At 41.9% G+C, this 21845-nt stretch overlaps 2 protein-coding genes across 7 annotated transcripts in view; one reads left to right on the forward strand and one right to left on the reverse strand.

Annotated features, from left to right (window-relative positions):
• The first annotated feature begins 103 nt into the window (after positions 1–103).
• On the forward strand, positions 104–18286 carry RAD52 (RAD52 homolog, DNA repair protein). 6 transcript variants are annotated; one of them, XM_079992927.1, is made up of 12 exons: positions 104–336; positions 2658–2746; positions 4732–4784; positions 5587–5688; positions 8178–8271; positions 11035–11153; positions 11250–11325; positions 12703–12890; positions 14528–14661; positions 15832–15909; positions 16943–17152; positions 17553–18286. In XM_079992927.1, the coding sequence occupies exons 2-12, from the start codon at positions 2708–2710 to the stop codon at positions 17612–17614; spliced, it is 1155 nt and encodes a 384-aa protein (XP_079849053.1). In that variant the 5' UTR covers positions 104–336; positions 2658–2707; the 3' UTR covers positions 17615–18286. The 6 variants fall into 6 exon arrangements, with proteins under 6 accessions (XP_079849053.1, XP_079849050.1, XP_079849051.1 ...); XM_079992924.1 differs by lacking the exon at positions 2658–2746 and adding an exon at positions 10501–10568; XM_079992925.1 differs by lacking the exon at positions 104–336 and adding an exon at positions 367–631 and having other exon boundaries at positions 2683–2746.
• A 675-nt stretch (positions 18287–18961) lies between these two features.
• The window catches only part of WNK1 (WNK lysine deficient protein kinase 1), a 109103-nt gene continuing 106219 nt past the window's right edge, over positions 18962–21845 (reverse strand). The window contains 1 exon segment of the mRNA XM_079992080.1: positions 18962–21764. Coding sequence (XP_079848206.1) covers positions 21450–21764 — 315 coding nt within the window. The 3' untranslated portion in view covers positions 18962–21449.

A 21845-nucleotide genomic window follows, 5' to 3' on the forward strand; every position in this document is an offset into this window, starting at 1 on the left:
TGGCCAATAGGCGTTCGCCTGCCGAATATTGTTCCCGCCTCCCCTCGCCAATCCACGCCGCCTCTTCCCAGACACGTCCCAGATTCCTGGTCTGCCCCCCTGTCCCCCCCTTCGCCGCCGCCACACACCACTGGCGGGGCCGCTCCAATTCTGACTCGCGCGGGCGCGCTACGTAGAGGCTCCTCCCACGGGCTCAGGGCGAGGTATTGCGCAAGCGCGCCCGCCGCGGGCGGGAAGTTTGCCTTCGTTCGCTTGCCGTAGCGGCGCCCCTGACTGAAGATTTGGTGCTGGGAAGAGGTTCTGCGGTGGCTGCCGTTGCCCGCCGTTCACGTGCAGGTAACTGGAGGGCGGAAGTCACCAAGCTGACACAAAAGGGGGGGGTGTTAAGTCTCCCCGACTCCTTCAATGCGCGCCTTTGCCCTTCCCGGCCCCCCGTAAGAGGCTCGCTCTCGTGCCTTCTTTCTGTCTTAGGCGCCCGAAATGGTAACGCCGCGTTGATCAGGGCGAACCTTCGTTGGGGTTTCCGAGAGGAAAATCGTCTCACGGGGCCCCGGGAAATGTGGCCTCTTTGAGGGTGGGGTCAATTAATATTCGGCTCCGCCGCGAGTTCGTGGGGTAGGGGGCTTATGAGGTAACCCTGCTCTGCAGCGCAAATCCCCAGAGTCTGTTGCAAGTCAGTGCAAATACGGTTTTAAAAAAATTATATATTTATTTACAACCCGGACTCAAAGCGGATTGCAGGTAAAATAGGAACAGTTAAAAACATTGGGGGAGGGAAATCATTTTAAAAACAATTAAGCATTATTATAATTGAAGTTCCTCCCCTCCAGCGAAGTTTACAACAATGATTAACAAACATATGCAACTCAACCATATAAATCAATGTTGAAAACATAGATCTATAAGGAATATAACTCTCTCTCTCTCTCTCTAATTTAAAAGTAGCTTTGTGGTAGGGAGAATGTCCAGAGTTATATATGGTTGCAACCATTATGAAATTATCTCAGCTATGTGTTTATGCATAATGCAGTAGTTTGACTTCACCCCTGGAGGCACACTCCATTGTCTCTCCAGACAGACAGATGCCAACAACTATGCATTTAGCTGAAGCCTCCCAAGAGGGAATCATATAATCTTAATTATTCTCATAGCTAGTCTGTAGTATTCCTACTACTTCAGTTTATGGTAGTATAATATTACTTGGTTTGTTTAACTCCATTTAGCAGTGGTTAGACAGAATATCGGATATGTTATCTGAGCATGCTTTGGCAATGAGTGTGAGATGACTTGATGTATGAGTGGTTTTTGTTACTCCCAGACTGATGCAGCGAAGACGTCTGCATCTGGCCCATTGCCCTCACATTTCATGGGTTTCTGCTGGCTACCTCTGCTGGAGATGTTGTGACACTCCCCCCAACAAAATATTTGAGGGGGCTAGCCCCCCAAGTTGATAGCCATTGCCATTCAAATGGTGTGTGTTCGCAGTGTCTTGTGATGATCAGTTATGTGGGGTGGGGCTTACCTGCTCTCCATATTTTATTCGAGTTGGCACCCTTGGTTGTGGGTGATAGCTTATGCATATTGTTTTTCGGGGGGCAGGGACATTGGAACACTTCTCAACAGAGTGACTTCCCTACCAGCAGTGGGGTGGAAGCTGGTGAACCACAGTGGATGTGGTTGTTCTGTTAGTCTCATACCTTATCATGCAAAATATTCACCCACATTAGCCAAACCTACAGCCAAAGATTAGAAAAGCACTGCAAGTGGCAGAAGTGAACCAAGTCGTGAGCTATGGGGAAAAGAGAACACAGCTTTTCAGTTAATGGCTTCAACACTGCCTTTGTTTAAAATAATGCTATGGTTATCCCATAAGTAATATAACTGATGGCTTATGCTTTAAAGAGTACCATGTTTCCCGTTAGACTGGTGACTTCTGAAATAATGACTACTGGAAATGCAAGTGTAAAGATACTGCGCTCCATCATAAATTTTCAGGCAACAGCTTTTATTAGTCAGTTCTGGGAAATGACCCAAGTGATTATTCAAGGAGCTTTTAAATTCCCATCAGTAGGAAATCCTCAGCTAAATTTTTCTTATTGCAGAATATATTTATTTAACAAAATTGTATACCTACTTTCCTTATATCAAAGCATTTTGCATAAGAATAAAAACATCTAAAGCAACATAATATAGAAGTATAACAACAATTCAGATTTGGTAAGCTTCATGGTAAATTTCCACAGCCTACCAGTAAAATCTTCAACCCCCAGGTCATCATATTAATCATAGCTGCCAACCCATAGATAAGCATTGTGTTTGACTTTACTTTGATTGCAAGGCACCTTGGGAAAAGGTGCACTACATATTTTAAATAAAATAATAAAACACGTTCAGTATGCCAGCACATAGTTTTGTTCTATCTTTGGGATTTCTTCCAATCTTGTGGGTGGTTGCAGAGAAACTCCTCCTTGTTGCTGATTGTTTCACTTGCTGTAGTGGGAATATGAGTAAGGCTTGATCTAATGATTACAGCCAACATAGGGATTCATGGGGATAGTTACTCCACAAAGCAAGCTGTGATTGTGTCAGCGTATTGAATTGAAATTGGAAGCTCACTGGTTACCTCTGCAGTTTGTTTATTATTTTGTAACCCATAGGTCCTCGTCAGCAGTTTTCCCATAGGGCTGCTTTGAGACAGAAGTGAAGCATGACAGGCCAGGATCTCAGCCATTTACAATTTAAAGTGGTGGGTCATCAACCTCTTTTGCCACTAATTGAATAGATGGGCTAAATTACAGGTGACTCTTGATTTACACTGGGGTTACATTCCAAGCCAAATTGCATATACTCAAAACATTTTGGGTTCAGTTGTGGATGGGATTGCCAAAGCTTTTTTTCCTGGATGGCTGCCCCCTTTTTAATTAAAAAAAAATCTTTTTACCAAGCATGGAAAGCTGAATGCACACAAGTTGAATGCACACAAGTTACAAGTTACTTATAATGATAATTCTGAATGGGAAAATTTTGTAGTAAAATTAACATCTTACCTGTATTTCTGTCATGTAGTATGGTAAAAAGTTTTGACAAAAAGCATAGGTGGTCTGTGAAAAGTTGTTGCATTTGGAATAATAAAGCTTGCAGAATGCTAAAAAAGCACATTTCGTAGTAAAAACAAAAAACTAAGGAAGCGGGGTTGACATTTCCAAAATTAAAAAATGCTAGCACATTCTAATGATAGCTGTGATGTGATGAGAGGAAAATGCAGATGTTTAAGAGAATAGCACTTGGCAGAAAAAGGAGAACACAAGAAGAGCATGCTGGATGAAGCCTGCCACCCATATGGTCCAAGCATTCTGTACTCAAAGTGGCCAACCAAATGTCTATGGGAAGCCCACTTATAGTCTTGTACCCTGAGTCTTTTCATGTTTAAAGCAGATAACCTTTGCTGATTCATACACACACACACACACACACACACACACACACGCTAGCTGAGAGGTTTTGACTGTTTTCAATCAAAAGACTGCATTCCTTCATGGGTAACCTTCCATTGGAGTGCAGAGCCAAAGCCACACAGATCCACACTCATACATCCACAGAAATGAACTCATTTACACACTTTCCACCTCCAGTTCACACAAATTCAGGATAATTCTGCCTTGATAGCCACTGAGAAAGGGAGTTCTCTCCGTGCTCAGTGTGAAAACACAGCAAGCTGCTGATGGAGGAAGAGTTTTCTCACTCTGTCGTGAGCTGAACTCGTAACCATGCCACTCTTCCCTCACTGCACAATTATTTCCTGCTGAGCAGTGCAGGCATATGAGGTTACAGACTTTCCAAGATCCCCCACAGCTAAACATCAGAAACTGCTGAGCAGCAGAGGATGCAGAGCTGCATAGGGGTTGGAGCTGAGAAGAGGGACAGGATCTAAGATGGGATGGCAACAAGACAGAAAGACAGGTTTCAAGGGTATCCCCGAGTGTATTTATCCATTTATATATGCTGTCATATATACATTCTTATATTCACATCTCATGTAGAAGTGAGTAGCTGTCGCTTACTCCTTATTCCTATTTAGACACATAAAGAACATTTGGGGGGTGTAAGAGCAAAACCTGTTTGATACTCCTGCTACTGAGTATCCTGTCCTGCCTATTCGCAATGGGATTGTTGTTGTTTAGTCGTGTCCGACTCTTTGTGACCCCATGGACCAGAGCATGCCAGGCACTACTGTTTTCCACTGCCTCCCGCAGTTTGGTCAAACTCACGCTGGTAGCTTCGAGAACACTGTCCAACCATCTCGTCCTCTGTCGTCCCCTTCTCCTTGTGCCCTCAATCTTTCCCAACATCAGGGTCTTTTCCAGGGAGTCTTCTCTTCTCATGAGGTGGCCAAAGTATTGGAGCCTCAGCTTCAGGATCTGTCCTTCCAGTGAGCACTCAGGGCTGATTTCCTTCAGAATGGATAGGTTTGATCTTCTTGCAGTCCATGGGACTCTCAAGAGTCTACTCCAGCACCATAATTCAAAAGCATCAATTCTTCAGCGATCAGCCTTCTTTATGGTCCAGCTCTCACTTCCATAGATCACTACTGGGAAAACCATAGCTTTAACTATACGGACCTTAATATGATTATTACAAACTATACGGTCTTTAATATGACTATTTAAAAATTGGTAAATAACTGTTTCTATTTTGATCATATATATTGACGTTCGTATTACTTTCTTTTAGGAATGTCTGGAATCAGCAGCAGCAATGCTAACTCCAGTATGTGGTTTGGACAGGTCAGTTTACCATCACCTTCAGATTTGTGTGAGATTTTCTGGTGGGGTTCAATGCAAAATCTACTATAGATAACAGCCCAGTTGAGACATAATGGGAAACCATGGCTTCAAAGTATGTGAGTGAATCTGCACAAACCTTGGTTTCTTATGCTTCCTATCCTGGGCATGGAGAAGCGGTTAGATACTTCTTTTAAATAAACCACAGTTCCCTGTTACGTCCAAACTTGGGGAACTGTAGTTGGTTTAAACTCTACATAGGCAGAAGAGACATGGATCATATCCAAAATATGGTACAAAGTGCTCCTTTTTAAAGCAGAAAGCAGATTTGTTTTTGTATAAAAACCATTTCCCTAGAGAGTAGCTGGAAATCCAAAATCTGTTGGGATACTCTTAATATTTCTTTGCACTCTTTTTGCTGTTGTTTATCTCACACTACAATGCAAGCGTTATTATTACTATTTAATTCAGTTGGTATTTGGTGACAAGTATTGGGAAAATATCTACCAGCTGAGATTTCTTTCTGATTTGGCTGAATTATACTTAAGAGCGCTCAGAGGGGAACTTGGGGGAACTCATGCAACAAAGTAGTTACCATTTTAAACAATTCATGGCATTATCATAATGAAGGAGCTACCCTGTGAGGTACAATATTTCCTTTTGGATATGGCTTTCAGAGTATAACTAGATTAAAAGTTCTTGTGGGGGATGGGACTGATTGAACTAAATCAGTTGCAAGAAAGGGGGAGAAATTAGTTATGAATATACTAGATCTTTCCATGATTGTGTGTGTGGTTTGCTCAAGTGTCAGTATACAGCAGATGAGTACCAGGCCGTCCAGGCTGCCCTGCGACAGAGATTGGGCCCAGAATACATCAGTAGCCGGCAAGCTGGAGGAGGACAGAAGGTACAAAAGTGTGTACACAGTTTTTATTTACTTGATATTGAAAATTACCCATTGCCTGTTGGGTCGGCGGTTCGAATCCCTGCGGCTGGGTGCGCTCCCGCTGCTCGGTCCCAGCGCCTGCCAACCTAGCAGTTCGAAAGCACCTCCGGGTGCAAGTAGATAAATAGGGACCGCTTACCAGCGGGAAGGTAAACGGCGTTTCCGTGTGCGGCTCTGGCTCGCCAGAGCAGCGATGTCACGCTGGCCACGTGACCCGGAAGTGTCTCTGGACAGCGCTGGCCCCTGGCCTCTTAAGTGAGATGGGCGCACAACCCCAGAGTCTGTCAAGACTGGCCCGTACGGGCAGGGGTACCTTTACCTTTTACCTTTCATGCATATTTCCCTGAATCCTTTTGGGCAGCAGTTCCCTACGCCCTTGCTTTCTCAGGAGGAGCACCATAGTGTAGGGCAGGGGTGGCCAACTCCCAAGAGACTGTGATCTACCCACAGAATTAAAAACTGGCAGTGATCTACCCCCGTTTTGGGGGGGGGGGTTCAGGTCAAAGTTGTTGAGCTTTTTAGGGAGGAGGAAAGCCACGGTTTTTGAGAATGCAAGCCTAAGCTCAAAGGGAGGGGGTGGGGCCAGATTCTATTTTACCAATACTAAGGAAAGGGACCCAGTGTTCAATCACAATCTACCAAAACCTCCCAGGGATCTACCAATAAATCGCGATCAACCTGGTGGGCATACCTGGTGTAGGGTTATCTGCAAGTGATGCTTGCTGTATGCTGCAATCTTCCAAGTCAGAGGCAAATCTGGTGTCCACAGAGGTATCAGCATTTGTTAATGATAGTACTTTCTGGCTCTCCAGTTTGGAGAGGGGGACAGCCCTGGCCCACTACCTTTCCTCAAAGCCGCTCTCCCATTGCTGGCTAGGGATTTAAAGAAATAAGTGCAGTACAGGGCAGACGTGGGGTGTAGGATTCTTTTCACATGTAATAGCCTTCATAATTTCAAAACAAATGTGCTGAAAATCTTGTGTGCTATGCTACTGAATCATAAACCCTAGAATTTTGAACATGATGCTCAATGCTTCCTTGCCCATCTCCTTGCAAGTGCTCCATACCACTGCCTTGTGCAAGCATTCTCCAGCTGAAAATTTAATAAATTCTTATCAATTTAATATCTCAAACTCAGAACAATTAATTTTAATTTTGGTTAGCTGTTTGGTACTATAACGTGGAACACACTTATAAATACTAGGTGCTGGTATATTGTGTGTTCCAATTTTCTTTTGATATGATGATGAGGCATCTGATCAAGGCCTGTATTTTAAAATGAGCTTAAAGATATATTTGCAAATGTTTCATGCCAGGCAAAAACCAGCTGGCTAAGTACTTTGACAGTTGTTTATCTTTCTGCTCCCTGGACAAGGGCCCCCCTGATTTATAGCAGTAGCAGGAGACAAGTTTCTCAAAGTCATAAAAGGGAATTACAGGCTGGGAGCAAATGTTACACTGACCCTACATATTACAGAATACAATTAAGCTGCAAAAACACTAATTAAGAGTTGGTAAATAGTAAGATTTATTGTTTAACAGAAAATAATACCATGTGCCTCCCATCAGACCCTAGCCATATTTTCCTAAGGGTTAAGGCAATAAATTTTGGGGAGAGCTAATGGGAAAAGCAGCTGGCTGGGAAAGGGGGGTGTAATTTGAAGAGGCTTTTTTTTAAAGCTGTTTTTTTACTGAGTTCCTTTTACTTTGCAAATGCCTTTTTCTTCTAAAAAGCTATCTATGTATGAGATTTGTTGGCTTAATGTAACTAGGCAAAGGATTTAGAAAGTAAGAAATGTTAGATTCTTATGTTAGATTCTTATTTCATTGATGGTGTGTGAGAATGTGAACCCAAGATCTATGTTTAGATAGAATCTAATACCACGAGCCATTTGTTTTAGCCATTTGTTTTGGAATGCAGGGGCAACAGGGGCAAAAGGTGATCTGGTAATTAAGGTGCCTTGTTGAGGCAAATGTAAGATATATGGCTATTTGTCTGCCATTTGTGGATAGAAGGAAATATAGCTCTTTGTCTCCCATAAAAGGTAATAGGAAATGGGTGTATCTTTTATGATTGGTTCTAGCAAATAGCCAATAGGAATTTCAACCAGGCTGATTGGACAGAGGCAGCCAAAGGAGGAGCAAGGGGGCTGGGTTAAGGAAAATATAAGTGCTGGCCATCAGGGCTAGAGGGGGCAGAGCTTTGGTAACCATATACCACTGTGCCTATCATTTATTTGTCTGACAAATTATTATTTTAATTTCTCTATTGCTGCGTTGAATATTTCATTCCAGCTAAGCGTTAACCACAAGAAGGGTGCTACAATGATTCTTGGTCTGAGACAGTGCCTGGAAGCCATGTTGCAAGTAGATGTCGCTTCTGCAATAATTTAATGAGATTAAGACTGACCAAGAAGAATTTTTGTCACTTTTGTCCTTTCTACTTTCAGGTTTGCTACATTGAAGGACACAGAGTCATCAGTCTGGCCAATGAAATGTTTGGCTACAATGGCTGGGCTCATTCTGTCACTCAGCAGAATGTCGGTGAGAACCAATTTTAAGCTTCTTCCAGCTGCTTCATGCAAAAGACTATCCTAAGAAGAGTGAAACAATAAGAGGTTGGGTGCAAATAATGGCATTGTTCTACTTAAGGAAGTTTTTGATCCAGCAGCAGCTTTCATGAATAGAAAGTGAAGAAAACAATGGTTTTCCCCCGATTCCTCCTTCGGCTCCTGCTTTCCTCAAAAACCTGCTCTAGAGGAGTGGGGTACCCCCCCCCTCCAAGAGTTATGTAGGAAGTAGCATGGAAAGCATAAATGAGAACTGGTGAGAACCTTGTGCCCTGCCCCATTCATTCATGGAATCTTCTGCTAGTATTCAGAGTTTTCCATGAACAGAGCACCTCTGCTAGATGCAACACAATATGATTATGAGTTTCCAGATCTTGAGAAAAGGTGCTTCTCACATGCCACCTGGAAGCAGAATTTTCCATGGCAGTTGGGGGGGGGGCACAGCATGAGTTGGCATGGGGTAACCTTGACAACATATTGAAGTGGTTTTTCCCTAAATTTCAGAATTCAGTGTATTGTCAGTTACACAATGAATACATATAGAAAAAAGAATCCTTGCCCTAGCAGTTAACAGTTTTCATTAAATAAATAAATAAAATTAACTGAAAACTACAGGCGGGGGAAACGTCTCCCAAAATTATGGCTGCAGCTGTCTCATCCTCAAAAGATCTGTTGTGTTTGTGGCCTAGCAACAGGAGGTTGAACGGAAAAGGCAGATGGGAGACACTTAAGTCTTTCAGCTCAGTAACAACAACTGGAAGAATAGAACCCCCATCTCAAAAACTTCACCTAGATCACCTTAAGGATCTGAAATGATATTAGGTAACAAAAACTACAGAGCTGTCAGAAAGGCAAAAGGGAGCGAAAGCACAATATTGTAAGCTATAAGTTATACTTCATTATAACCTTGCCTTCTGTAGGGATAGATTTTCCCATAAAAAGTATTTCGGAAAAAGATCCAGTCTGTACTTTCATATTTTGAAACCTATTGTCATCCCTGACATTACTCTTACCTGCTTTGCTAAAGAATATCTCACTTTTTCATTCCATTGCATACAAAACCTTAATCCCCTCCTAGAAATTGGTAGCATTCTGTGCATTAAAAAAATAAAATATCCTGGAGAATACTCTGAACCTATATATGTTTAATTATCAATTCTCAGCACATATTCAGTTCGTCAAGAGGATAGAGTCATAGAGATTTACAAAATAAAGACCAGTTCCTAGGGAGGCTGATTCTGTCATCTTGAATGTGATTCAGATTATCAGAAGCTGAAATTCCTCATAGAATATTACTACTAATGAAATTGTTTGATTTAAAAATATTTTTAAAAGCTGATGGGAAACGTTATGACTTGATTAAGGCAGCCTAAAACTGCATTACTATTTTCTGCTGCATTACTATTACAGTACGTGCTGACTCAATGTGACTCTCTGTCCATTTGGGGTTTTTTGTTTCCCCCACCCTCCCCCAAATGCAGGACTTAGCATTTGCCTCTGTTGAATTTCATCTTGTAAGAATGGGGAGCTAGGCCAAAGCTACCAAGTTCATTCTGAATTTTACTCCTGTTTGCTAAGGCATTAGTGATCTATCTCAGCTTTGTGTCTTCTACAAATAGGTTAGCATTCCCTCCACACCTTCATTTAAATCATTGATCAGATGTTGAAGAGTCCCAGAGCCCTACATCACCTCACTCAAATCATTCATCCAGTTTGATGAGAAGCCATTGATACCCTTCTGAGTATGGCTTCCAACCAGCTCTGAATCCAGCATTATTTATCAGTACACATTCAACGAGTCTGCTAATAAAACATCATGATAAGCTTTGTCAAACGCTTTGCTGAAATAAAAAGAAATGGGGTCCACAGCATTCCCACAGTTCATTAAGGTCAATAATGCAGTAATGTCTTAAGGGTAATTTTCGGGTCCATGTACTCTTTTATCTGAACATTATCCTCAAAAACCTCTAGTTCAGAAACCAACGTTCTGCTTGGGAAATGTCTCTGTATCCTTTCTGGTTAATTTCTTTGACAAACATTTGCATCCATGCCAATAGTGTTGTGACCATATTCTAAATTCCCTATATTTTACATCTCTTTATGACTGCCTAGCTACCAGTGCACAGTAATGATAGGCAGACCAATCATCCGGCTCCATATGTTAGAGTAAATGTTTTTGTTTTTTTGTTTCTGCTCTTCACAGATTTTGTGGATCTTAATAATGGCAAGTTCTATGTGGGGGTCTGTGCCTTTGTGAAAGTCCAACTTAAGGTAAATGGGGTCAGGAGATATGTTGGTGGTGCTGGTTCTTCAGAGCCATGAAAGTAAAGTGAACAGTATGCAAAAGGCACATAACAATATGACTGTTGTTGTTACTTCCTGTCGAACAAAAATGCATATTTATTAGACCCGTTACTGGTCAAAACACACACCTGTTTTTTAAGATGAAATAAAATACCGTAGGAAAAAATCCTGACTTACGCATTTGCTTTTAAACAGTGACAAGTCTTAAACTGCAATGCATGTATCCAAATGCTATTGGTTTCCATTTTTTAGGCTGTATCTGGCAGAAGATTGGAATACTTTGAACTAGCATAATATTTCAGGTTTGATTGACACTTGAGTCCCTGTAGACTCCAGAAAAACTGAATGTACTGCAGGCACCAAGGTTCATTAGGATGACTATAGTCAAACCCAAATGGCCATTTTGTTTTTCTTGCGTATTCTTAAATTGCAGGATGGCTCATACCATGAAGATGTTGGCTATGGAGTAAGTGAAGGCTTGAAGTCTAAGGCCTTGTCCCTAGAAAAAGCAAGGAAGGAAGCTGTTACAGATGGACTGAAGAGGGCACTGAAGTAAGTGGCAATCAACAAGAAGACATTTTGCTAGCCGAAAACAATGAAAAAGGGGAACTGTGTTCTAAAAGACGACTAACTCTCGTCCTTTCTCAGGTGCTTTGGTAATGCTCTTGGGAATTGCATCCTGGACAAAGACTACTTGCGATCAGTGAATAAGCTTCCTCGCCAGGTGTGTTACTTGGGACTTCCAAAAACTAGAATTCTGCAGTAAAAATGCCAAATTTTGCTTTGAGTATAGATGATACAGACAAGAAAGGCTCCATTCTTTATTCTGCCATGCAACAGTACATTCTTCTTGAATAGGTAATTTCATTGCCTGGATATTCCAGCTGAAAATTCTTCTGATTATTTTCTGACGCATCATATCTCTACTGTGTGTGTCTTTGCTTACACTTTTTCTGTTTCAAAAAACTCAGTAATTTTTCGTGTGTGTGTTTTCACTTTCCAGTCAAGAGCTGTTCAGGAGCAAGCAGAAAATTATAGTACCTTCCAATGAACACTGAAAATCAGAGCTTACTATGTTGTTCTTTTTTTATATAGGACAGTCCAGCCCTCATCTTGTAATTCTTATTGCACCATTTCTCCCCTCACAGTGATCTCTTTCTAAAGTAACTAGCTTGTCTTGCAGAATTGTTACATTATTTTCTGAGCAGATTCCTGGGGATTCGTTATTTTTAATAGTGAAATGCCAAAATGCATTTTTCTTAGGATGCCCTTAAGCCTGTTTTCACAAGGATGAATGGCCAACGAATGAATCCGAGCCCTGTTTGGGCTGGAGATAGAGGGGGCTTGGATTGGTTTGCAGATGCAGTAGTAGCCCTACCAGTCTATAAAGCCTTACTGGTTTGGATTGCTCTCTAAACCATTCAATTAAATCTGTCTTAGGTGTTATATCCTTTTTTCCTCTTTCCTCAAAACAGCTTCATCTCCAGTCAGCATTACTAACTGGGCTCTTCTACAACCACCCCACCCCAGTGAATCATCATTTAAGCTTCTGCATTCTGGTTGACCCATCCTTCACACATCTACAGTATTCCTTGCTGACTGCAGCCCATAGTGTGTGTCACCTAAATTGGCATTCCATCAAAGAAGGCAGAGTATGCTCTTGGCTGTGATGGATTGAAAGCTGCAGATAGGCTGAAATTGTCGTGTTTACTGATTTCTACAGCATTCCCAGGCTGTTAATCTGCAGTTTTCTTCATTTGTTCTTTCTACATCTGTTTTAAAATAACTCCTAGGTTGCTTTAAGAAGGGGGGGAAATCAACATCACAGAGAATTGCAAGGAAACAAAGCTGATCCACAAAGTACATGTTGACAGAGTTGGTGTTGGTTACTAAACATGACAAATCTCCACTAAGTTAGAGAAATAACCACATTGGTTGAGTTCACAGCACCAGGCTGAAACTTGGTTGTGAACAGGCAAAGTGTTCCAGGAAAGCAATTTTGTCTCCTGGGCAACATGACAGATGAGTCTGTGAAATGTTTCCATTACATTCTGAAGTTTTGTAGCTACTGAAAGGCTGTTTGTTTTATTCCTATTACTAGATGCCCCCAGATTTTGATTTGAGCAATGCTAAAAGACAGGATTTTGAGCCTGCTATAGAAAAGGCAAGATACAATAGCTGCTTGAAGAAGACAAGCGAAGACCACCAGCAGTTTTCTACAGCGACTCCTGTCAAAACTGAGCAGTTGGAGTCTTCTTTGAGTACTTCTGAACAAGATCAGCAAAGCAGGTTGGAGATCTAATACACTAGATACGTAAGCTTATACAGTAAGCCCGCAACTTATGCACATTTAACTTGTGCCTATTCAGCTTTACTCGCTTGGCAAAAATAAATAAAAGCAATGAAAAAAAGAGTGGCTGGCTGGTTGGGGCAAAAAAGACTTTGGTAATCCCACCCACTATTTAACACAGTGTGTTTTGACTCCTTGGAACATAACCTCTGCTTAAATTGCGAACTTACTGTAGTCCTAATTGCTAATGCTTTGTATATTCTAGAGCAAAAAATGGAGAATTTTGCTTACCTTCATGAATTCTAGTTTCTTGCCAGACAGTAGTCCATAATACTGAGATTCTTTCCTCCCTGTCCACTGGGAGGCAGGCTCTTTTCCCTAGAAGAACACATTTGGTAGGGCTAAGAAATGCTTCCCACTTCCTTCCTCAAACCAGACCCTGATAACACAGTGAGAATAAGAGAAGCACATTGGCACCTAACCCATGGCCTAATTTCCATGCCAGAATCCAGACCTGAAGAAAGCTGGCAAGTAAGGAAAATAATCTTCAATGGAGGTGTGCAATTTTTTTCTGTTCTTCCATCTTGTCACCATCCAGTGGTCTCTACCCCAGGAGCTTAACAAAGCAGTGCTCTAAATGCCCAGGGAGAGAGAGAGATCAGTATTCTAGCTAGCAGCGTACATTGAAGCACCCTTTGACTAAAGGCTGCATCTACAGATACAAAAAACTTAAATTCTGTGCAGGGATGAACAGGTGACTTCTCTGTGCAGCACACTGGAGACTTAAATAGCCCATGAAGTAGCATACTCTTTGAAGAAATGCAACAGGGTACCAGGTCTGTGCAACTATCTTGTGCTCGGGAGCCAAGCCAGCTTCTGTATCCTTGCTCAGGAAATAAAGACCTTGGCTTGTACTGAGTTGAAGATCACTTCCTGATGTTGCAGTCTGCATTTTAAATGAAGGTGGTCCTTGACACATCAAGGACCTTGGAAGGGAGACAGCCACCAGTTCTTTCTACTTCTACCTGCAATTAAACTATTTAGTAGGATTTTGCCAAGGTGGGCTAGGAGGACTCCCCAATGAATGAGGCCTGCTATGAGTATAAGAATGGTTAGTACATGCAGGTATGTGTTCCTGAGAGCAATGGAAGTAATAAACTTTCCTTCAGATACACAACTGCAAGATTGGCTCAGGGTTCCTTTGAGTACACTCTGCATACCGCAGGTTTAATCTCAATTCTTCCCTGAACAATTTTTTAAAAGTCGGGGCAGACTATAAACTAGTGTTCATTCACGGAGATGGCAGGAGAAAGACTGGTTTGTGAGAAGTACCTCCTAGTATAACCTTAGGCCAAGTCTTGTAGGATAAAGTCTTCTTCCTTTATGGATTGCTTTATGGACCACTGGATGCATGCAAGTAGACAGAATAGGAAATCTGAGGCAAGAGAAGATCTGTAGTTGAATAAATTATGCAAGTTACATGTGAATGTAGCTACACAGCCCTTGGCTATTGCCATATATGCTAAAGTGTCGCCCCCCCACCCCACATCCTGGTTATGTTGTCTACTCTGAGCAAGTATGGTTATGAAATGGGGAATTTAGTGGTAACATTCCCTCTTCCTGTATTCTCTTGTAGTGAGGTCTCGCTGTGTGATGCAACATACCACCGGAAGTTGCGGCAGAAACAACTTCAGCAGCAGTTCAGACAGCAGATGCAGAAGAAACAGCAAATCCAGTCAACTACTCCAGCTTGTGAACCTAGAGGTCAAGGTAAAATGCTAGTTAGAATCTGCATCCGCTGCACTGCAAAGAAGCTCAGAATGGGCAGATGAAGTACCTAAGTAACAGGGCTAATTCTTCCCTGCCGTGTTAACTGTATCACTGTAAGAGTTGAAAGTGAGATGTAAAACAAGTTTTCCCTGGATATGACTCTCTTTAAAGAGGTCAAAATGAGGGCTTAACCCAAACTTTAATCTGCTGCTGCTGCTGCTTTGACTAGCATCTGAGGGGGGTGGGGTGTTACATTTTTGAAACTATCTCATTTGACTGGTTTTTTATCCATTCATTAATTTTCATGTGGTGCTGCATTTTTAGAGATTGAATTTTCCTGGCAAAATAAATGGCAGCAGAAACTTTTCTGTCCCATGTCGCTGAATGTGTTAAAGAAGATATTTCCTTCCAATGCTGGTGTCAGCTTTTGTTTGTTAAGTAGTTACGTCTCACTTCATTTAGCATTGTGAAAATGGCACCTATTATTGAAGGTTTCATAAAATGTAGATATAATTATTTAATCCATCAGTTAACTCAAATCAACAAAAAATTATATAATCAGCAGGCAGGCCTAATATATTTTTGAAAAATAGTGCCTTGACCCAACCTATAAAAGTAAGTAGCAATATTAATAAAACCCATTAATAAGGTGATTGTCAGATTAAGGACTTGTTTTAATGTTGGTGTTTGTAAGCCCAATTCATCTGTAAGCCCCAACTAAGATGGCAGAACAGTGCAGCAGTCAGATTTGTGATAGAGATGGGGAGAGCAGCTGGTATATCAGTCTGGGTCCAGGCTAGGTTAGAGCATATTAATAACAACACCTATCTGTTGTTATTAATAGTTGAAATAACCATCTTTCTCCATATTGAGCCAAATTCAGATAAGTTGGCATTCCTTGGATGAAATGGAAATTAATAGCTTATTCATGCTGGGTCATTTAGGCAACTCCTTTTTTGTCATTATGATGTGGGACAGCTCTTGCGAAGAATATTATTTGTTCCATTATCGATAAAGCCCAAAACCACCACTATCCTGTCTCTTCCCCACCCCCTATCAGCCTAGGAAGACAGCTTATGCATTATTTCTATGCAAATAGTCTAAATCCAGAGAAATATGTACTCTTCCACTAATCTCAGTAACATTAAGCTTCTTTTTTATCTTGTCCAGAAGCATGTGCTCTTCCTGTTATTAAGCACAGCACTTCAGCACAGCTGGAACCAGCTGTGGAAGAGGAGTTCCTTGCAGGTGGGTGAGGGTTGTTGGTATTTTCAGGTATTTTATACCATCTTTTCAGGGAAACATGCTATTAATGTGGGTCACAAATAAGAATCTCAGGATCGTGGGTTCGAGTCCCATTCCTGCATTGTCAGGAGTTGGACTAGATGACCCTTGTGGTCCCTTCCAACTCTCTGATTCAGGGGTACCTACCGACATAGCTCAGTTGGTAGAGCATGAGACGCTTAATATCAGGGTCATGGGTTTGAGCACCACATTGGGCAAAAGATTCCTGCATTGTCAGGGGTTGGACTAGATGACCCTTGTGGTCCCTAGGATTGTTCAGTTACAACAGCCAAGTCTTTAAAACCTGTTCAAAAGCAGAAAACAAAATGCACCACCTCTGGGGAGGAGATCCATGGGGACGGGTCTGCCACTGAAAACCCCCCATCTCTTGTGCCCACCAGACTTGAAGTCCTTACCAGCAGATCTGCAGGAAGAGCCTCTGCAGTTTATCTTACTATCTGGTCCCAAGTTGTTTACAGCTTTAAACATAATAACCACTTTAGCTCCCCAAATGCTAAAGGAACCAGCTGATATAGTCAGTGTTACATACTCTGATCCATTGGCTCCCATGAACAACTGGTAGCCACATTCTGTAAGAACTACAGCTTCCAAAAACAGCCCCACACAGTGTGCATTTTAGTAAGTCTTGCTGTAACTTAATGCCTGTGGCTGGTTCACATTCTTGCAGCATTTCAGGCAACAGGACACACAAAGAAGAAATGTGCATCCTTTTTCTAGATTCTCCTTCCTCCATAACACCATCTGAGAGGAGAAACGGATGGAGGCCCTTTGTAAGGCAAAATCAGTGGACGCAAGCACACCCACCCACACACCCCGGTGTGTTCCTATGTCATTGCAAAACCCAAGCTTGGGATTTTGTGTTTGCTGACACAATGTCTAGTTCCACCCCATTACAGTTTTAATCCAGTCGCAGTCAAGACGTGGAATGGAATGGTCAGCAGCTGACCCTTCACTGTTAATGTTCAATTTCTTCCAGATGACCCTGAGCTTTGGGACTTACCTTTGGAGGCCACAGACCTTAGTGTTACCAGTCACAGCACGGCAGCTGGGCCAGCCCAAAACCCAGGCACACCTTGTGGGCAGTATGACATTATGACACGCAGCAGAACGCCACAAAAGATAAATAACCAGAGGCCCTATGCAAAACCACAGCATCCCTCTACCAGTCCTCGACCTCACATACCAGGTAAGTTTAAGAGGTGGAGAAGCAAATGTAGACAGCAGCAGAAACTGGGTAATATAGGGTGGTGGTTTGTCAACAATGGGGCAAGCATGTATATCTATTTTAGCTTAGCACACTCAAATTGCAAATCATCTACGCTACCTCTGAATCTTGCGGTGCCCAGCAACGAGCGGTGAAAGATTTCTTGCTACTTTTTTGGTGCTTTCGGTCTCAAAGCCTCCTCCAAGATTGCTGCAACTTGCGTCGAAGTAAAGGTGTTTTATGATGCAGTTCTAAGTTCAGGCTTTGCAAACTGTTCGGAGAAATGGTCTCTTGAAGAGAGAGAACAAAAGTAGGTAATATCTCAGTTGTGTAAGAGACTTGTAAAGAAAGTTCTCCTACATACAATTGTTTCCTGTTTTAGCTGAGTGCAGCCCATACAGGAGGAGCCAAGGGATGAAGAAGAGAAGGCTGGAGCCTGCATAGCAGAAGATGAATGACTTGACTGTGGTGCTTTATCTGTTCAGGTTTCAGAAGGCAATTTGCACTCTGAAGTTTCAGAATGGAGAATATTCTTCAGACCTTACTATATCAAGCACTAAACAGGAAAAAGGTTGTGCTCATGATTTTTCAGAATTTGAAAGTTTTAAACATTGCTTTCCATCAACTGTATCTTCAGAAAAGAATACCAGTATTTTTTCCCATTAAGATTAACAGATGTAACTCCATATCCAAATACAAAACATTGCTTTATTCTTAACTCCCTTTATTGTAATAGGAAGTAATCCATTTTAACAAGGCTGCATCTTGTAAAGCAAGGCAAACTATTTTTGTACTATTTGCCCTTTCCTAAGGAAAAAAATAGAACCAAAGCTGAAGGAATGTAACAGCATTTTTAAAATGTACTCTGAAACAAGTTTCGTGTAACAGTAATAGTAATTTACTTTTGTAGAATGAAAAGTTTTTTAAGGCTAGGATGCCAGTGTGCTAATTATGCAATGTGAATCCTGCTTATTAAAGTGGTTAAATTAAAGCTTTTCATTCAGAAAAGCTGTGAGATTTGATGTCCCACTATATGAAGACTGGAGCCAGCCACACATACACATTTATCATTTTTCCCTTGTTCTCTTTCAAATAAAGAAATATGTTGGAGGCTAATAGTTGGACACGAAGCTTACTAAAGAGGTTCGGAATTGATATACAAGCGACGGCCATTTTGCATGCATCCAATTGATGTGTGACCGCTAACGCCTGGGTCCTTTTGGACCCGGAATGGGGCGGCCTATGAATGTTCTGCTGGTGCTTGTGCAAAATGGTTCTGCCTGGGTTGAATCTTCCTCCTTAGAACCAGTGAAGAGTATAGGAAAGATGCTGTATTTTGGCATATAGAGTTTATAAGTTATATATGTGGCTGGAGGACTTTTCTGGGTAATTAGGACTATCCTTTTTTCTGCAGTGTGTTTTGGTAAAAGCAAATTATTTAAATTTAATGAGGCAAGGCCAACAAAACACTTAATGGGTCAACATCAACAATCTTAGGTGGTTTACTGGCACGACCTTACAGTGTAAATTGATTATTACCAAATTGCCCATTTTAGATTTCTATTATGGAAGTGTTATCTGTGGAAAGATCTTTTCAAAAAGTATAAGTCTCAGAAACCAAATAATAAATTTTCAAGTGTTATTTAAATATTTGTTTGAAGGCACCTGCACTCCTTCAAACTCAAATGACTGTTAACAATAATGCTAGTGGGAGTAACAAGAGCTCACTAACAATTGTTAAGCTTCGGGCACAGGAGGAACCAAGGCCATTCGAAAATGAAAAACCACAGCTCAACAAAAGCAGGTTTGGTTTATTTGAATGATTTCATTAAATATCTACAAAGAAGGTAACAAACTGCAGCACAAAGCGCAATCATACAGGAAGCGCAATGCCTGGATTTAGTGCAAAACATACCATTAACTACGGCCAGGGAAGCCCAAGGTTTGAATTCATTTTATTTTATTTTTTTACAGTGTACATTGTTAAATAATGTAAAGAAAACATCTGTAATTCAGAAACAGATCTTGTGGAAAAAGGTATTCAAAGTGTAATAACACAAAATAATTTAACAGTTCAGTAGCATTAGTTAATTCCTCTAGACCTCAGTTATTTCATCCACAGGAGGGAAATCAATGGTAAATAAAACCAGTACTTGCATAACTAAGTGAAAACTCGACCTCAAACATATTAAACCAAAATACTATCCTTGTGCAACAAACACTCAGCTGACTAGATCTTCTAACATTTGGTGGCATCTTTTCATCCATTGCTCCTTCCTGCTTTCTGCACATCAACCTCACCTTGAATTTCCCATCACACCTGTGAGGACTTTTTTTTAAGTCTGAAAAGTTGTTGAATCCCAGCCACCTAGACTTACGTCTTTTGTTTTCAGCCACCGGGTCCAAATCCTACCTCTGCCTGACAAAACCACTGTAAACTTCAACTTGAGGCGAAGGGAAGGAAAGAAAGAAAGACTTGTGCATATGTTTGAGGAAAGAGTGAAAGAAATACAGAAAGAACAAATGTCCTTGCTAACTTTAGAGGACTTCTGGGGGTGGGGAAAGAGAAAACAGACTTCCAGACCAAGCAGTAAAGCTGCTTCCAAGTCCAAAGCAGAAGTACTTTGACTTCACAGCCTGCTGCTGCAATGCAAAGTAATACTAGTTGGTTGCAGTTATTTCATTTGATCGGGGAAACCAGTATTTTGAGTTAGAAAGAGGAAGGCGAGTAGGAGACATAGTACACCTACTAAAAGGCAACACAGTTAGTTACAGTCCTGGTACCAGTTTTAAGTCCTTTAGACATAGAAAGAAAAAGTTGTTTTTGATGCTGGCTGTTTCAAGTGTATCCATCCTTAGCAATGGATGCTGCACCAGGAAGATGTGTCCCTGGCCTTTCAGGATTGGATTGACAGGCAGGGCGGGGGGGGGGGAGCAAATCCCAGCAAACACCCTCCCTCTCCAGAGTGATCGCTCCAATCCCTTGACATACATTACCCTTGCTAAAAAACCTTTATAGCTTAAAAGTCAACCCACCCGTAGGTGCTTACCCCTTCAAAGATGTCCCTCTTTTCCCCCCACTTCCCTTATTCTCAACCCAGCTTCTACTCTGGTCACTGTGTTCATTCTCTTCAGCACCTCCGCATAAATCCCTCACTGCTGCTGCATCAGCCACATCAGTTTCCCCCACCGCTCCATAGCTTTACTCTTCCGACACAAAAGCTGCAATAGCTCCCCCTCCAACACCTACTCTCGACACTATTACAGTATAAGCATCCAATGTGTTATGCCTTTGGTATTCCAGTGACTATATCCAAATAACCTCCCTCTGCCTGGCGAAAGTCTGCTGGGAAGGTGATGCTAACTGTAGAAGCAATAAAAGTCCAAGGCACTAAAATATCCAGCAAGCATACTGGGAGAACAGACAAGTATTCAAGTACATTAATTTATACAATTATACATTCACATTTATCTAATACAATGAAAATACAAAGGAAAAAAAGTTAAAGTGTCTCCAATAAGTATCAGGATATAGCTAGCTTTTCCCCCATTTTTTTTCCTTTTTAACTGTTTAACCCTCTATATGCCACTCATTTTTTTTAAACTACTGTTGTCCAACAACATTTATATATCACAGTGTTTCCACATCAAAACTGATGGTAAGTACATGTCCGCAGGGAACTTTTTTAAAAATTTGTCTTCTAAACAATTTAAATTGCTCTAATGCTGCAGTCAAAGCTGTTAATATCTTTTACTTAAAGCAGTAATGACCTATGTCAAAGCACGGGCTGTTCTGCAAGTCCACTTGTGTGCCCCATCAGCTCAGGAACTTCGGTGTGATGGTCTGATGGAAGGAAGAGACATGGAAATAATGGACAGCTCCCCCCACCCCCGGCTTAATTCCTCAGAGCAAGACAAATGGCATACTAAAGATTCATGCTAAAACTAACAACAATTCTCCCGTCTCAACCCATGTAGATTCAGCATCTTAAGCCAAATGAATTTTACAGCACGAAGCCCTTGGCTTGTGTGGTAGCTTTCATCTTTACACACTTGCCACAGACGAGAGGAAGCATGTCCCATCGTGGAAGATCCTGATCACTCTTCTCCCCATATTCAAAATGGAGGGCTTTTCTTACGGAGAGCAGAGAGCAATGGTTAGAGGAGGAAGTTCACCCCCCTCCCTTTGGGCGCTAATAGTCAGTTCACTGCAGCCTAGTGGTTGATTCAGGGCCCGATCTCCCCCCTCAAGTCTACCCAGCAGCATGCCTGGGTCTCATTAAGTGGTCCGCAGATTAGAGCCAGGGGGGTTGCTGATGGATTTCTGCAAGTTGCTGATGTTGAAGCTTTGCAATGAGGTGGCACCTACGGGCTGGAACTGGCCTAAAGGCTGCGGTGCTGGACCACCTGTCCCGCTCCAGGGAGCTACAAAGGGCACTGCTGGGAAACCGTATGGCTGAGGGGGGCACATGGCCTTTGTGAAGTGACCTAGGGAGGTAGCTGACGCAGCAGAGATGGGTGTAGCACCGAGGGAAGACGTCATCGAGATGCAGAGCTGACCTGGTGCAGAGAACTTCCTTGCCATTCCTGGGCCCTAAAAGCAAAACCCAACCCAAGAGGTTATTTCAGAATTGCCAAACATTGTTAAAACAGTCCTTAGAGGCTTCTCCCTCAG

This window comes from Podarcis cretensis, assembly GCF_951804945.1.
Source record: "Podarcis cretensis genome assembly, chromosome: 10".
Classification (NCBI taxonomy): domain Eukaryota; kingdom Metazoa; phylum Chordata; class Lepidosauria; order Squamata; family Lacertidae; genus Podarcis; species Podarcis cretensis.